The sequence below is a fragment of the Notothenia rossii genome (assembly GCF_949606895.1).
Source record: "Notothenia rossii genome assembly, chromosome: 6".
In the NCBI taxonomy this organism is placed as follows: Eukaryota; Metazoa; Chordata; class Actinopteri; order Perciformes; family Nototheniidae; genus Notothenia; species Notothenia rossii.
In genome coordinates, this window is record NC_136909.1 from 10,361,888 (window position 1) to 10,380,464 (window position 18,577).

The 18,577-nt window shown below is 40.8% G+C and overlaps 1 protein-coding gene across 3 annotated transcripts in view; it reads left to right on the forward strand.

The window, feature by feature from the left end:
• Nucleotides 1–18,577, forward strand: part of pebp4 (phosphatidylethanolamine binding protein 4) — a 63,921-nt gene that overhangs the window by 43,375 nt on the left and 1,969 nt on the right. For 2 of the 3 annotated variants that reach the window (XM_079686159.1, XM_079686160.1), the window contains 3 exons: nucleotides 4,832–4,878; nucleotides 8,710–8,755; nucleotides 9,415–9,524. In XM_079686159.1, the coding sequence (XP_079542285.1) occupies nucleotides 4,832–4,878; nucleotides 8,710–8,755; nucleotides 9,415–9,524 (203 nt within the window). Of the gene's footprint in view, nucleotides 1–4,831; nucleotides 4,879–8,709; nucleotides 8,756–9,414; nucleotides 9,525–18,577 lie in introns of those variants that run through there. The other variant, XR_013809084.1, reaches the window with a different exon arrangement.

Consider the following 18,577-nt stretch of genomic DNA (forward strand, 5'->3'; position numbering starts at 1 on the left):
ATTAAAAGCAGCGGCAAAAAGAGAAGTCTTCAGCCCTGGATTTAGAACTGCACCACTCTATAGTGTAGTAGGCAGTGAGTTTCTGACACTGGAGAACAACTCCACTTATAACAAAACTGCATTTAACATCAGTTAACACCAGGGATGTAACGATATATCGAATATCGCGATATCGCGGTAAAGAGATGCCTCAATACCGCCGTGAGACTGACAAAATATACCGCGATTTTTTTTTTTTTTTTAAACCTTTATTCAGCCAGGTGGTCCCATTGAGATCATCGATCTCTTTTTCAAGGGAGACCTGTCCAACATGGCAACAAGTAGGTTACAACATGAACATAAAACAACAGATAACACAAAAGGACATGGTATTTACAGGGCTACATGTACATACCTAGAGACATAGACAAGTACCAACAGTATATTTATATCTCGCCCTGTCAATAAGCCTCACCTTCTTGGCAAAAACTGTATTGTTTTTGAAGTGGTGGAGAGACAAGGCACAGTTTGACCCACTGCTGTCCCCCATGGCCAAAGCATATCTCTCTGTCCCAGCAACATCAGTACCAAGCAAGAGAGTTGTTTCCACAGCAGGGGATATTGTAAACGCCCAAACATCCCAGCTTCTACCTGGAAATGTGGACATGCTCATATTCCTAAAAGATAACCTTGATGATGCTGAGTGAGTTAGTGAGTTAGAGTTGAGTTACTAAGTGAAAAGTGAAACTTGATTTATTCTATTGCAGGGTCTGATTATTATATTGTTCACATTTTAAAAGACTATTATCCCACTAAAATGCTGTACAAATCAGATTTATAATTTCATAAAGAAAAAGAAAAAAATTCAAATGTTTTTCCTTTATTTTTCAATATCGCGATAAATATCGTACCGTGGACTTTTTATCGCGATATTATCGTACCGTGAGTTTTTGGTATCGTTACATCCCTAGTTAACACTGTACCAGTTGTTTCTTGCACACATAGGCAACACCGAGGGAAAGTGTACCGTACAACATCAATGCATTTAAAGGAATAGCTTTTGGGTGTGCACTTAAGATGAACCTCAAAATGTGGGCACCGGTTGAAATTGTACACCTGTGACGGCATACAACTTCTCTATCACTCTACACTGGGAAAAGCCTGGATATGAACAGGAACAGGATATCCTGGTAAGACAGTGGGTGGCGGTTATTGATATGAGACTACAAAAAAATGAAATCATGAGTATCTAATTCCTCTCATGTGTTATATGAGTAACGAACTCTTTTCACAGTAACATCTTGCATACTATGTCAGAAAATATAAACGCAGTTCATCTCACAGGTCTCTTTTCACTAATAAGACAAGAGAGTATTTTTACATAGTGATTTGAAAATTCACAAGTGGCAGACTACACTGCAATCCTAGAAGAAATGACATTTTTAAAAACATGAATTCATTGTCTTTCTCTTTCTCAAAATAACCAAGTCTGCTAGTTGAGCCGTGATGTGATTCTCTGTGGTATAAAAAAGAAACTGTTTAACCTGTAAACTGCGATGTTCCTTGCGAGACACAGACTTTTAATTCACAATAACCCTGCAAATGAATGGGCTGATTACCGAGGCGAAGATGAGGAGGCAGTCATAAGCACTTGGCTTGAGTGGAATAGACGAAGGGGGGGAGGGGAGGGGTGGCTGTGGCGGTACAAGTCCAGCCTCAGAAATAGAGCTGTGAACACCATCTGTCATGCTCTCTCTCCCCGTCTGTTAGCCTGACTGCAAGTAAAAGGGAGAATGATGCTCTCAGAACTGCATTAGAAGGACGTGGGCTGCTGATTGTCGTAGGTGTGGGTTTACAGGGTGTGCAAGAAGAGGAGGAGGAGGGAAGTGGTGTGTATATACAAGGAGGTGCATGAGTAACTGACAAAGGGAAGCACTCACCCACACAGAGAAGGAGAAGGGTTGTTGGGCGAGCGGGTATTCCTGGTGAAACCGCACCCCGGTACCTACTCACCACCTCCTCGTGGACTCCTACCTCCTGTCAGAGGATTCCCAGCGGAAGTTATGTTGACGCATTATACAAACTCACAGCTCATCTTCAAAGCCTGGAGAAGTTAACAGTGTGTGTACAGTATTGAGCTCAATTGGGCCAGTTCACCCTGATACGTTGCCACTTTTAAGCAGTGGTGGAAAGTGACACAGTGAATTTACTCAAGTACTGTACTTAAGGACAACTTTAAAGGACTTTACTTGAGTATTTCCATGTAATGCTACTTTATACTTTAACTCCACTAAGGACATGTAGGTTATTTACTCCACTACATTTTTTCATTAACGGTGGGGTAGGTAATTTGAGAAACCAGCTCGAGTGCGCTAGAATTTGAAAATACACAACCCGGAAAAAATCTGCCACTTCCTTACAGAGCCTCTCCTCCAACACACACGAACGCACACATGACCAATGAGGGCACGAGCTAAGTTTGTGCACAGATGGAAGGCTGACAGGCAGGTAGGCCATCCAGTTATTTTAGCCGGGCCGGCTCAGATGATTGGTCGTGCTTTTTACAGTACTACGGCTTCCACAGATGATTTTTTTTTGAATTTATTGTCAAAGCATTTAAGATATTAATTGCTATCGGGGTGTTAAGAGCATTCCATGGAATATAACAAAAAGTGTTTCTGAAATAAATTACATACCCCACCTTTAATGTATTATTTATCAAGCTTTAGTGACTTTTCAGATGAATATTTTGCATTAAAGAACATGTGATAAACTTAATGTATATGATAATGCCTCTCTTCAGAGTAAATTAGTGGACTAACCATTTAAGCTACAAAAAAGTAAAATTATACAAAGATAATACAAAAAGTTCTGAGCATCAAACGTTTGTTTGTCTGCAACAGTAAAATGCTAATTGATGTAACAATATTATTAATCCGAGTACTTCTTTCACCACTGATTATAATCCAGTTATTTAATATATACAGTATGATTCTGAAATGGGCCATAAGCATGACAAGTACTTTTACTTTCAGTACTTTAAGTATAAGATTCAAGATTCAGGGCTATATTGTCATTTGCATATTAGCTACAGTGTAGATATGGCAATGAAAAACTTAGGTCACAGGCTCCTCCAACAGAGCAACATGAATATATATATATATATATATATATATATAGGACATAGAACAAATAAAACAGATGAAATAGTAATTTGATGCTTTTGTACTTAAACTTAAGTAAGATTTTGAATGCAGGACTTTTATTTGTAACTGAGTACTTTAACAATTTAGTATTGCTACTTTTACTTAAGTAAGAAATCTGAGTACTTCATCCACCACTGCTTTTAAAACCCGAGGGAGCTTAATCTCGTCGATAATTATTTCCAAGAATCTCATGATAACTCTGATGTAAAGTCGATGCTGATACATTAGTAGTCTCGGATCATCCTTGGTTGTGCTTCACTTGGCACAGAGAGCACGAGTTGTTTGGGCTGAATATCAGTGGTTGGAGTGTCAGGCTTTTACGTGACCCACTGAAAAAAGCTCTGCTGCATTGCTTTTTCCAGATCTTTTTCGAATTATTCATCACTCTTAACGTGTAGGTTGCACAGGTTCCTTTCTGCTTTTGTCTGAGTCACAGTGTGAAACAAAGTCAGTAAAACATGAAGGCAAGCTGGGACACGATTAACAAAAGGGAGGATAATGTGTTCGCAGCTGGACTCACATTAGTTACATCTGATGTCTAAAGAGGTAGATTGCTTCTACATTTGAACCCACAGAGAAAAATGAATAAATCTACCGTTTAGCAATGGGTGATAAATGTAATCAATTCATTGTACGCTTATTTTTAGATTTCAGAGGCACACTGTGGTTCGCCATGATTGCCCTCCTCAGGCAGATCAGAGATCACGGTCAGCAGCTTGTGGAGACTTTGTCTTTTCGTGGACCATTCATTGATTCATTCCCAGACCACAAGCTTCCTGTTGCAGAGTCTTGAACTCAGACCCTCTATTTGAAAGGTGGCGTCCCTACTCTCTGCACCCTCTGCTGCCACAAAGAGGTTTGGAAAGTTTCCAGCAGTGTCAACACAGTACAACCAATACGAAGCCAATGGTTCGGTCTGGATTGTGTCTTTCATTAGATATGTGTGTATGAATTAAGAGCTTAAATAAGGACTTATACAGAGTTCAACCTTCCTCCTATTCAAGGGCCATAATATGTCTCGCAGTCGAGTTCATTTTGCACACAAACGACACGACTCAATCCTTCCGACTACGTTGTTCTTTCCTGTTATAGTGCACAGCCATTTTGATGCCCTCAATGTTTCTATCTCCGTCTGTTTCTGCCTCTCCCACACTGCTCGGAGCATGATTCACTACCACAGCCACAAGAATGGGTATTCCCCTCGTACAAGGATGCAAAACATAGTTTCAAAACATTTGTTTGACTGAATAACTCTCACATGAACTCCATAAAGGTCATTTGTGTTATTCTCCTTTTGCTTAATTCACAGTTAAATGAAACCGAATTGAAAGAAAACTCTCTTGGTTAAAAACCCAAATCAATACAAATAAATTATCATAAATAATCAAAATGAGTGCAGAACTTTCCAAAATATACAATCGGACCATAAAACGAGGCAGTAATGTATAGATGAATCTCTGTTTCTGATTGAAACTAGACAACATGTTGAATTTCATACTGATGAACATATGAATTAAAGATCTAGCGATTATAGAGATATTTAGAAACACTGATAGTGGGCTCCTTGGTAACTGCATAGATGATGAAGCGGCTCTTAGTTTACAACTTTCAGCTGATGAAATGACAACTTGCACATTTTCCAACAGATGAAACACTAAGACAGCAGTCGGGAGTACGCTATAGAGCAGCCGTGGTAAATATACATATTTCTATATTTGCTGCTTTTCATTTGAGTGCTTCAGATGAAACACATTGCTTATAGAGAATAGTGGATTTAGACTTGGTGTCTATATGCTATGCTTTGCAATTGTATTATAAGGAAACAATACTGTAACATTTAGTCTAAGCTACTTTTCCCTCTACCATCTGCCTTATGTAATGTAAGTTTGATCCTCAGCTTGAGGCCAGCACAGATAATCCAAAAATAAAACTGTTCGCAGTTGGTCAGTATGTATTGTACTGCAAGAGAGTTACACCATTTTTTAATATTGATCCTTATTGTTTGGACACTGGTATTATATTACATTACATTACATGTCACTTGTTAGACGCTTTTATCCAAAGCCACTTACATTCTCAATACTGTGGGCAATCCTCACAGGAGCAATTTGGGGTGAAGTGTCTCAGGGACACAACGACATGCTGACTGCAGTGGGGTTTGAACCTTTGCTCCCCTGATCCCAACACCAACGCACTAGTCCACTGCGCCTCACGCCTCCCATATATATCCCATTACATACTTCAGAATACACTTAATAAGAACTAATGTTTAATCATCTTACTTGCCTTGCATCACATTTTCACCAAACCCTTTAATACAGTAGTCATTTAACTATATACAGTTCTATACTTTGTTTCATGACATACCTATTATTAAGATAGTTATCTCTGCTAAAGGTGAATACTGTGCTGTTTGCATTGGGGAGCTTTGCTGTCCGGGGTGTGGAGCCTCAGCGCTTTTGACTTTTCCAACCCTGAGCTCAGAGTATCTACCTATCTGAGGATATCATCGATCTTAGATTACCTTTATCAATACGCTTTGTGGCTTGTGATTCCCACTAACAAAGCTGTGATAGATTCTCTATATAAAACACTTTCAGGGATGCAAGCAGCCGTGACATGACATCTACCATCCATGCCGAGAGAAATGTATTTTAGATGAGAAACCCGTGTGAGTGCTTGTTAGGCAGCTCCTTGGCGGGTACATTGTGTGATCCTTGTAATTGCATTATATCCCTAATTTTTTCATCATCATTTCCACATTTTGCAAGGGTGGGGTTACCAAGAAAACCATTCAACAGGGTCAAGAAGCAATAAATCAAACTGATAAATCCAACTGTTCAAATAATGCACCATTGCAGTCATCTCAAATCTCATTTATTATATAAGCTGTTTTGTTTTTGTCAACAAATGTATCCATGCAACTGGATATTTCAACTTTGCAATTATATTTCTTTTTATAGAGATGCAGTTTTTTGTATGGAAGACCATGCTTTTAGCTGAACCGTTCCTAATACACAAAACACAATTAACACAGCAAGCGGCTGTCAATCACTTAGTGGTCAGAACTTGTGTCCCGCCCCCACAGCAGGGTCCCTGAGGGGGGTGCCGCCCACCATGTGAAAATGTCCTGTAGATTAGTGTGAGTCCCCGGTGAACATCAGGAGTCAGCGACCTCGACACGCCCCGTCAGCTCCTGTGACGGGCAGAGATGCCAGAGGTACACACATCCTTTACTCAAGTAGAAGTATAGATACTCGTGTTTAAAAATACTCTGGTAAAAGTAGAAGTACTGACTAAACTTCTTTACCCAAGTAAAAGTAAAGAAGTATGGGCTTTGAAATGTACTTCAGTAAAAAGTACCCATAACTAGCAGCTGTTTTAAAGAGTACCTGACCTCCCTTTATATTAATAGAACAATAATGTCATTGTTAGCTAATGAATGTTTCCATGCTGAACCACGGCAACATAACAACGTTTCCATTGGTCCCTCTTCTTTAGAGAAGACCAGGACATGATGGATACACGGATCGTGTTCAAATCAATAGGCACACAATGACTCTAAATAATAATGATCACGCCACCAAACACACATTCAGACTAAAGGAACCAGCCTGTTTGGAAAATGTAAGAAGTAGAAAGTAGGCCTACAGGTATTTGTGTTCAAAATGTCAGAAGTAAAAGTAAAAAGTTGTGAGAAAAATAAGTAGTGGAGTAAAGTAGTGATACCAGGAAAATGTACGTAAGTACAGTAACAAAGTATTTGTAATCCACTACTTCCCACCTCTTGTTACAGAGCACAGATAAAACCCCCATCACCATCGAACTGATTATTATTTAAAGACGTGATTCTCCATGAGCTCTGCAAATGATTGACTTGTCTTTTATTCTTTGGCTGTATTTCAATTCTGCATTCATTTGCTGTTGTTTTTATTCTATGTATCATAATGAAATAAAAAGGGCAGAGGGTGCCGTGCAGAACGAGCGAGAGCCGTGCATTAAGATGTGGGAAAATGTTGCACGCTCAAATGTTGACTACCTGTTGCTATGGCAATGGGTTTGGATCCTGCAGGCGGCAGGACTCTCGCTATTTCTAAATAAAGCTTTTTTTCTCACTGATCAGTGGATGAAGATGCTCACAGTCGAAGCTAATCTTCTGAATGTTACCAGTCTGTGTAAACACTGGTGCTCTGCTCTCTAAGACTCGATGCTTCACCTCCTAAACAGCAGGATTACAGATGAGATGATGCACAACAGAAGACACATGCTTTGCTGCTGCTACTTTTTTTTATAAAACAGTCAAATATAAATGCTAAAATGATGATGCATTTCAAAGTGCATCTCACTCATTCTGGTGCAGATTTACAGACACACTATGTACTTTTGGAAATAGGGTTGTAACATTTTAATTGGCACTTTGTACCGACTCCAAACTGCATTTTCTGGACTCCTTGTGCTCCTCATATTACTAGGAAGCAAACAAGCTGTACATCTTACTGTCAATAAAACTAAACGCAGAGAATATTGAAATACTTAGATCACATTTTCTCTAACAAATACAAAATGTCATTCCTTTTTTTTTTTTTTTTAACATTTTTTAATGCAAAATATATTTCAGCTGGTCCCAGTGATAAAAGCTCAACTCTACGAAATACCATTGTGTGTTTTTAGTTGTTCAGGTCTACATCTCTAAAAAGAAATGCAACTTAATATTGTCCTGCATGTCTTTTGTCCCTGCATGCTGTCTAGCAACACAGTACCTCTGTCCCCCTGTGGGGGGAGCCTGTGTGTGCAGAAAGGAGGACAGAAATAGGTGCTGAGAGCAGTTATTTGATGCCTGTGATGGGGACTTCCACGCTTACCTCAAGTGGGTTTTGGGCCGTTTCACAGACAACATATTTAGTCCCTTTCCTCCTACTCAAGGATGCAGCCGGTTCGCAGTCTATTAAACAAACATCCCTGTGAGCAATTTGCAGCGTGAGGTGCCTGACTGTGAGCTTTTTCTGGAGATGAGGGACTTTAACCTGACAAATATACAGAAGAAAATCCTTATGAAAATATCTGCGCTTCACATCGAGTGACATGTGGCTGTTTCTAGGCAACAGGAAGTTAATATACAATTAATAATATGGGAAATTGCTACTTGGAAATCCACTCGGTTGTTTAATTTGCATGAGAACTGTCTTTTTATATTTTTAGATTACTAGCGAGACATGATTGTCTTTTTCGAATCATCACCAAAGTCTCAATGTTTTTGGGATATATGCTTGCAAAAAATCACTCATCACAATATATGTCTAATTTGTCAAATCTCAGCTGGTTAGACTCTAACAAAAGTATACGTTCTGTAGTTGGGGTGCACAATATTTGTCTGTGGTAGCACAAAACTAAAAAGGGGCATTTTATTGTGCTGTAGAAAGCAATGTAACGACCCACTGTATTTTTATTTCAATTGTTGGTGAAATTACCTATCCTTCATACATTTCTTAAAAATACCTTGACTGACAAACTCTCTGATTTACAGGGCAGTGCTCTCAGGGAAGGACAGACACAGGGGACGACCCTGACTGGTAAGTCTACGTTTAGATTTCGACCCTTCTTTATATCTTCATTGATTGTATTTGAATAATGTGACTCGTACGCATTGATGTTGTGTAAGCTGTTTTTTGGTTTGGCTTGGTAAGTCAATTTAAATTTGGTGTCATTTGTTTCCATTTCATTACCTTTTTAAGCAATTTAACTGAAATGCTATGTATTTGTTATCCTGTTTAAGTTACCTTTATTCACCCTTAATGACCCAATGTATAATTCTACCGCTCGGCAAACATTTATGAGTGAGTGAAAAGGGATTAACAACAGTAGATTAGAGAGTCAGACTCGAACCCTAAAACAGTGAAGTTTGCTGTTGTTACTGTATTCAAGCGTTGGTGTTTATTTGATCCAAATGAAAAACTGAAGCCCACTTAATACCCACAAGCCACAGTGACTGAAGAACACTAGGAATTAATGGTTACAGTTTGATAGAACCACAGCTACCATTGTTTTTATTTGTATGTAGAAAATAAGCCAAATGCACTAAGAGGATGAATGAATGTAAATAATTGGGATTTCATCACTCGGCTATCCCACTGATAGATTTGAGTTGCATCATTGGGATAATCACATGCAAACAGTATATTGTTTTCTAATCTCAGCTCTCCTGATTTTAAGTCTTTATTTTTCCACGCAGACTATCATCCTCCGACCCCGCCTCAGAAATCTGGCTATCACCGCTACCAGTTCCTGTTGTTTGAGCAGCTTCCAGACGCACCGGTGTCACTCAGTGAGGGGGAGAAGTCGGTAACGAATCCGCTCCTCAGCATCTTCACAGCACTGCAGAATCATCGATCATATACTGATCAACACAACTGCCACATTTACTGTAGTTGTTGAATCAGCAATAGAAAGATTGCACCAAGGCATTCAAACTCAAAACATTTAAGCTCTAATTAACCACATTACAAGTTTTTGTGGTTATGGGTTTTCTGTTTCAGGACCCCTATATCGGCTACTGCACATTTATTTGTTATCACGAGCAAGTAGATTATTCTTTTTCCTGAGGAGGAAGTTGTGTCATTTTACAATATTGAATTGGTATTGCCTCATTTGTTTGAGTGGGCTAAACCCATCCTTTAGGTTGAAATGTTTCCATGTAAGGCATCAACAAATGTGTCCTAGACGGAAGCTTCTATTATTAGTGATTTGATTTATTATATAATGTCCCAAGAAGCTCCACCATCCAACCACCTTTAAGCTTTTGGTCTGCGCTTGTGTTTTCTCAGGACACGTCATTAAGCATAATTCACAAACAATTATGAGCATTTAATCGAAGCATTCGGAGTTGCCTTAGAAAGATAATTTGTGCTTCAACTTAACAAGGGATATGTTAATGAGGTTAGCGCGTAAGTCTGCTGCAGTTTCAATGCCTGCGGGGTCAAGGCGAGTGTTGTTGGCTGGCTCCCACGCACACCTGCACGAGTCTGCCTGACCTTCGTCTACTTCGCCTGAAATCCTTATCAACCAGAAGCAGTCTAAATAAACTTTCATTGCTGTTACTTTTCACCAGATCATTCTCTAAGTTTGTCTCTCAGAAAGAAAGCAGAGTTGTTGTTTTGTTTATACTTCGGGGTTTTTGACGACTTTTCCTCCCCTGGTGAAAAGTCTTTGGGAGGTGGGCGACCGCTCTTGGATGTACAGTACGTTACCTCACAGGAGGCGTGCCCGTCTGTCTGTTGTACTCCGGGTCACAGCCGGTGATTTGAGGGGAGATCAGGGCGGTGTGAGACTTCAAGCGCCGCGTCCGTGAATGAGCGATGCTGCCAGTCTCCGCCGTTTGAAGTTTTGACAGCTATGTCAGCAAACAATCGGGGCATATTAGGCTGATGTCTGTTTGATGTTGAAACCTCTGGAAAAATGTATTTCGGAGTATTTCTTTGGGTATCAGAACTCACATTTGGGAAGGTATTGTCAGGGTATTCACATATGTCAGAACTAGTTAAGCTGAGGTATGAATAATAGTCAGCTATTTAGAATATTTGAATATATTTTTTTGAACAAAACAAACCGGAGCATTTTCAGCTACCGGCTCCAATACACATTGCCCCCACATTATGAAGTGATTGAACTGAGTGGATCCACCCATCCTTAATTCACTGCATGAGTTTAACTCCCGCTGTTTCACTTCCCCTCTCCTGCACACTGTTGTTCTATTCAACGGGAAATGAAATTAAGAAATGCACTCTTGGATAATCAAATGTCTCGATTGATGGGTCAATTGTGAAGAGGATAACAGCCCTTGTGAAGAGCGTAATAGACTCCTTGTGACATATTAAGAATGAAAACCTCCATGTAGTAGATAGTACAATTATTAATGTTACAGTTATTATTGGTTTGGTTGAATCCCATGTACCTGCTGTATTATTTATGGCCTCCACTTGATCATGAGCGCGATATTCCCGCACTGACAAGAGGAACGGAGGGAATCCCATGTCTCCCCACCTCCTCCGTTAAGTATGTTCACTTATTAGCGTCTGTCCTCCCTCCATGTGGTATGACACAGAGAGCATTTTTCATAGCCCATGACATTAATTGATGTGATTTGCGAAGGGAGAGCATTTAGTCGTGGGTGGGAGACTCCTAATGATCTGTTTCCACTTCCAGTAGTGCAGTCATTGACTCAATTTGATCGCAAATTCGTCGTCGTTTTTTCTTTCATCTCTGCCCATCACTTAAGTTGTAAAGGAGGTGAACAATGAGAGGTGGAGCAGGGTTGTTGTGGGAGTCTGGTGTCGCCTCCTGTGATAAGGTTATGAATGTGGGTCAGTGAACTGATGGAGACAGCTGGTTCGTTACAAGAGGAGCTACAGGGGGGCTGCTCTCTTGGCACCGGACACAGGGGCGTGATCGTATAGGGAATCCCCTTCGCTCTGGCTCAGGAAGGCTGTCCCTGACTCGCTGCTGCCCCGGTGCCAGGGTGGGGGGCAGGCGTGGGCACACAGGCCCTTGTGATACTTGTCAGCCACTTGGCAAGCCCCTCAGTTTGTCCTGCTACTGTTAAGTGCTGCCGAGTCAGTTTGTCAAGGGAAACAGTGTTAGCGGTTTCCCTGGTAGGGAAACTGAGGCCTTGGGAGAGGCCATGTAGTGTTGTTTCAGCCTACATTCACACATCCAGCCCCCTCTCTCATGACACGGCTCCTCTATTGTGGATTGATTAGAAACAAAAGAAGAACAGCATCAGAATTATCGGCTAAAAATACAAAAAAGGGAGCAGTTATTCTCTTTTTCTACCTTTTTTTATTGTGCTGAAGTGAATTACAGAGGATGTACGCGGTGATGATGACGCTGTGTGAATGAATGGATCACAGTGGGGTTAGCTGCTGGATGCTGCACGTTGCTCATCTTGCCTCCTAGAGCCCCTACTGCCAGCTCAGCACACTCCACAGTAATTGAAGCCATTTGCAATGTTGCAGTGTGGTAATGGGCAGATCCATGTCTACCACCCACCCACAGCCTCTACCATTAATCAGAGCTGCGTGGAGTCAAGAGAGCCAGGATTTGGTTGCTACAGCAGGCCTGAGTTTCAGCCAGGAGTCGGCTGCCTTAAAGGAACACTTTGACGTTTTGAATTTTGGCTGCTTTTAGGTTATTTATTCGTTTTTTTGAACAGATGCTTGTCAGGTTTGAGGTAAAAGTTTTTCGATGTTTCCCTCTAACTAAACTCATCCATATTCAAAGTATTGGTAATTACTGCTGAAATGAAAACTCAAAGCAGAGCTGAGACAATCAGTCAATCACTCGGCAAGAGAATAACCGACTACATCTTTACATAATTTTTATTGTTTTGTTTATCTTCCATTTGTTGCTTTTCCTGACATACGTGAAGGGTAACACAACTTTCAGTTTTTAAATGTCAGATAGATAAAATATGATGTAACCTTGGACTGTTGGAAAAATTCATCTGTAATGAAAGTAACTTTTTGTATCGTTTATTTGGCAGGATCAATGCTCATCAATGAACACTTACAACCATAAAATGTGTTAGCTTTGAGATCATTTCCATCCCTCACATAAAACATTTAAGAAAATTACATTTTACAAACATAGCAAAAACAAATACATGATATTCAAAAAGTGCAAAAGATCAATAGCAGCATACACAAGTATTTACGACATGGTAATACAATATAGCAGCAACGACATATAAAGTGCAGGAGAGGATACAAGAGCTACCTAAAGTGCAAGAGGAGATACCCCTGTGTTAAAGTGCATTTAGCGGTGATTGCACGTCTGTTTGTTTCTCAACCATTCTTTGAGTTGACCTTTAAAACTGTTGAGTGGGACAATCCCGTATCTCAGTTGGGAGGATATTCCAGAAAGAGCTGTCTTTTATGGAAAGGACATTTTTTCCAAAAGTGGTCCGTCTACGGTGGACTTCACAGTCTCCTCTGGTTTCTGACCTAGTGCAGTGTCCAGTGTGTTTTTTGTGGATGAATTCCCCTAAGGGAGGGGGGGCCAGTCCAAGTAAACATTTGTAAATAAAGCAACGTACTTTTAAAAGACTTAAAATTGTCAAAACTCAAGAAATTGGACGTATGACTTTGCAGCATTGACAGTTAAGAAATGTCTTGTTGTGAAAAAATGTGTTTAAAATGTTGCAAGTTGAATTGAATAGTATTTGATACTTTCTTAATGTGTTTCTTAAAAGTCAAGTTCGAGTCCAAGATACTTGAAGTGGGGGACTAGTTCTAATTCTGCTCCGTTTAAAAACACGTTGGATCCTTCGATTTTGACTGGTTGTTTACTGTTTTTTTTACATTTAACTGTAAGCAAATGTTGTTCAGCCAGTGTTGAACCTTCTCCAAAGCATTTGAGAGACAGGATGAGATAATTTCAGTGTTTTTCCCGTGTAAATAGATGACCGCATCATCGGCATACACATTGCACATTCAACTCAGGACATACATTGGGGCAAAAAAGTATTTAGTCAGCCACCAATTGTGCAAGTTCTCCCACTTAAAAAGATGAGAGAGGCCTGTAATTTTCATCCTAGGTATACCTCAACTATGATAGACAAAATGAGAAGAAAAAAAATCCAGAAGATCACATTGTCTGATTTAAAAAAAAAATATTTGCAAATGATGGTGGAAAATAAGTATTTGGTCACCTACAAACAAACAAGATTTCTGGCTCTCACACCTGTAACTTCTTCTTTAAGAGCCTCCTCTGTCCTCCACTTGTTAACTGTATTAATGGCACCTGTTTGAACTCGTTATCAGTATAAAAGACACCTGTCCACAACCTCAAACAGTCACACTCCAAACTCCACTATGGCCAAGACCAAAGAGCTGTCAAAGGACACCAGAAACAAAATGGTAGACCTGCACCAGGCTGGGAAGACTGAATCTGCAATAGGTAAGCAGCTTGGTGTGAAAAAATCAACTGTGGGAGCAATTATTAGAAAATGGAAGACATACAAGACCACTGATAATCTCCCTTGATCTGGGGCTCCACGCAAGATCTCACCCCGTGGGATCACAAGAACGGTGAGCAAAAATCCCAGAACCACACGGGGGGGACCTAGTCAATGACCTGCAGAGAGCTGGGACCAAAGTAACAAAGGCTACCATCAGAAACACACTACGCCGCCAGGGACTCAAATCCTGCAGTGCCAGACGTGTCCCCATGCTTAAGCCAGTACATGTCCAGGCCCGTCTGAAGTTTGCTAGAGAGCATTTAGATGATCCAGAAGAGGATTGGGAGAAGGTCATATGGTCAGATGAAACCAAAATAGAACTTTTTGGTAAAAACTCAACTAGACGTGTTTGGAGGAGAAAGAATGCTGAGTTGCATCCAAAGAACAACATACCTACTGTGAAACATGGGGGTGGAAACATCATGCTTTGGGGCTGTTTTTCTGCAAAGGGACCAGGACGACTGATCCGTGTAAAGGAAAGAATGAATTGGGCCATGTATCGTGAGATTTTGAGTGACAACCTCCTTCCATCAGCAAGGGCATTGAAGATGAAACGTGGCTGGGTCTTTCAGCATGACAATGATCCCAAACACACCGCCCGGGCAACGAAGGAGTGGCTTCATGAGAAGCATTTCAAGGTCCTGGAGTGGCCTAGCCAGTCTCCAGATCTCAACCCCATAGAAAATCTTTGGAGGGAGTTGAAAGTCTGTGTTGCCTAGTGACAGCCCCAAAACATCACTGCTCTAGAGGAGATCTGCATGGAGGAATGGGCCAAAATACCAGCAACAGTGTGTGAAAACCTTGTGAAGACTGACAGAAAACGTTTGACCTCTGTCATTGCCAACAAAGGGTATATAACAAAGTATTGAGATGAACTTTTTTTATTGACCAAATACTTATTTTCCACCATAATTTGCAAATAAATTCTTTAAAAATCAGACAATGTGATTTTCTGGATTTTTTTTTCTCATTTTGTCTCTCATAGTTGAAGTATACCTAGGATGAAAATTACAGGCCTCTCTCATCTTTTTAAGTGGGAGAACTTGCACAATTGGCGGCTGACTAAATACTTTTTTTCCCCACGGTACATTAGGCAAGTCATTAATGTACAGTGAAAAAAGTAACGGTCCATGAATGGATCCTTGTGGAACCCCAAGAGGGTTGACAAGGTAGGGGGATTTGAAATTGAAATGAGTCAGCTTGGTGGTCAACAGTGTCAAATGCCTTCCTGAGATTAAGGAAGACAGTACCTACATATGGGCTCGTGTCCAACATACATTTAACCTTTTCCACACCTTTTATCTGTAATGTCAACAGATACAATGCAACATATCCCTTTAATTAAGTCTGGTTTAATTATACAGCAATAAACAAAGTATTTTACAAAGAGATCAAATGAAAACACAATAGTATTTTTTTAAAAGGAGGCAGAAGTCAGAGAACATAGGTCAATTAATGATTGCTTATTTTGAGATAAAAACACAAACAAAAAGCTGAATTGCAAACACACAAAAAGAATAAAACACAAACTAATACAATGAAATAAAAATACTGTGGCTATGCAAGACATCATGCTATTAGTTAAGACACTAACGAGAAGACATGGGTCTTTAGGCGGATTATAAAGATATAAATTGAGGAGGAAGAGCCAACTCCTAATGGCAAAGGCCAACAAATTAAGATTACCTTTAGTTTTTAATTGGGTGAGGTAACAGAAGGCAGCGATTGGTCACCAGATCTTAAGGGTTGGGGGTTGAATAGTTGATGAGCAGCTCAGGGATGTATCCTGTTTCCAGTCCATGCAGTGCTTTTTAAAAAAAAAAGAAACGTGCAATCAGATTGAATATGCAGTCCACATTGGGTGACAGCAGTTGCTAACAATGTAGGCTGCTATATTGACAGCAGGCTGTGAGCTGAGACTGCAGCCAAACAGTGTTTCTGGAGACAGGTCTCTGCAAAGCAGTCATCTGTCTCGCTAAAGCATCTCTGAGCAACACGTCTCTGCTCCGGAGGCCGACCCCTAACCTCTCTGACATCCTTATAACCCCCACACTGTATTAGTATAACACTATTACAACTATGAATGTTACGTGATGAAGCTGAGTTCATCTCTTCGACTGATATGGCTCTGCTGCTGCGATGAACAGGATCACTTGGTTTCGAGTATTTCCGAGACACTCTAAGAGGTTTAACAGGGACACCGCCCACACCACTAAATGTAGCGGCTCTGTGTCACCTCACAGCAGTCCTGATCTCCCTGCCATACTACAGACGGAGCAGCAAGGTGGAAACAAAAAGGAGAGGCAGGAAGACTTTAACATCGCCCTCAGGTCCCGCGCTATCTGTCCTTTCCATGAGCCGGCAGATGGGAGAGGCAGGAACACGTCTCCGCGCCACAAACACACACCAGCCTATTTTAAGGTCACTTGTAAGTCTAGGCATTCGCAGGGTAGCACCCAGATATTTAGAATTTTCCTCACTTTGGATTGCGCCCAATGATTGCACAGCTTTAGACAGGATTATGTGTGCAAAGCCTTACAAGCAACGCCTGGTTTTGACTCTCCGTCTGATCGTTATAATAAAATGATCTTCAGTTTGACGTTCTCTGTTAGGGGAAATGTTGCCTAAAAGTACTTCAAAGCCTGTTCTCCCTGGGAAAAAAATAGTTTTATTATTAAATCCTGACATGGCTGATGGTCCATATCCTTATATTCGGTTTGTTACCTCACCCCTCAGCTTACCTTAAAGGTGCTCCCTCTGAGGGGTGAGGGACCTTGATCTGGACATGCAGGGGAGTTTGGGGCCCTGCAGAGGCGGCACATTATCTCCCCCTGAAGCACAGGCCAGAGGGGCCACTGGGGCCATGCCCTATCATACAGGCAGGTCACTTGACTCCATTGCCCTCACTTGATTATGTGAGCCCTTCCAGCAGGCAATCCTCTTTCACAGAAGGGACCTGGAGAGATTCAGGTACTCATCTGCTCATCTCCCAGTTATTATTCATTATCTCCCCCAGCTGAGCTCAGACCCTGACTTGACCTCATGGCAAACCCAGACACACCCAGGCTTGGTGTCAGGCTCATAAGCTAAACATGTAGTGAGGATCAGGAAGCATGCACGAAACAGATGAGTAATGATTTGATAATGCTGTCATTTTAAGTTTAAACCTTGCAGAACTAAATTGTCGAGGCTTCCTTTCTTTGTTTCCACCAAGCCACTTAGACGCCTGAAAGGGAAAGTTTTAACACGTTCATTTGTTTACCTCGCAGTTGTTTGGCTTCAGATGATTTGTTAGGCCTTTACTTTAATAGTCAAACAAGGCAAAACTCAAATATAATAAAAAAAACTACTTCAATCGTCTTTCTTTCTTGACGTCGTGTAGGATCATTTAACTTAACGGTTAAAAACTGTGGCTCGATGGCGTCTTTCACACAGGTTGCCCATCTCTGTGTCTCTTAAGAGGCTGATAGTATATTTTATAATGAGGTCATGATTAGGTGAGAATATTTCGCCTTTTTTTTACAAAAACAAAAGACTGGCTGTAACACTTTAAGATTTGAAAGGAGATAAATAAAATCATATTTTCTGAAAATACCCTGAGCAAGACAACCTTGAAAAATGCATTTAGTCTGAAATGTAAATGAATCTGTATGATTTGTTTCTGATGTGAGGTGAGTGCACTTGAAGTCAGCGGCGGCAAAGTATATTTCTTCTCCTCCGAGGTGCCGCGGGATACGAAATGTGTCTCCCTGATGGCGAAAACAGCCACAGAGAAGGCCTGTGAAGCAGCTGCAGCGAGAGGTGAGAAGCGCCAACGCTTCTACAGAGTCAGACTCAACCCCTGACTGTGAGACCATTCTCTCTATACAGATTTGGACGGTTTCAATAGTTGGCTTTCTTTTCAAAAGATTAACTTGCCTACGCTATTCTTGAACAGCTGTTAATGTAATTACTCCACATACGGAAATACCAGAATGTCAGCCATTCCCTGGATTGCGGAGCGCGGCGTTGTCGTATGTACACTCCAACATGTGAAGACGCACGCAGACACTCTCTAGAATCTGTTGAAGTTTGCAAGTTTTAAGCACACAGGGTTTTTTTTGCCTTGGAAAGATAATTGTGAATTTGTCTTTTTTTTTCTTGGTAAAAGGAGGGGAAGCTGCAGGGAATCAGCGGTTGTCAAAATCTAAGAAGTGATATTGTCATACCAGCCGGATGGCCGTCTGGTGTTTGTTTAAAAGGGGAGGGAGGAAAAAAAACAGTCCAGGCGATTGAATCATATCTTCTTGCCAATACGTCCTTGCGTTCCCACCTCCATCATTACAGCAACATGTTTTATTTTCAGCAGTGCTGTTCTCAGTGACTCACATCCCAGAGCCAT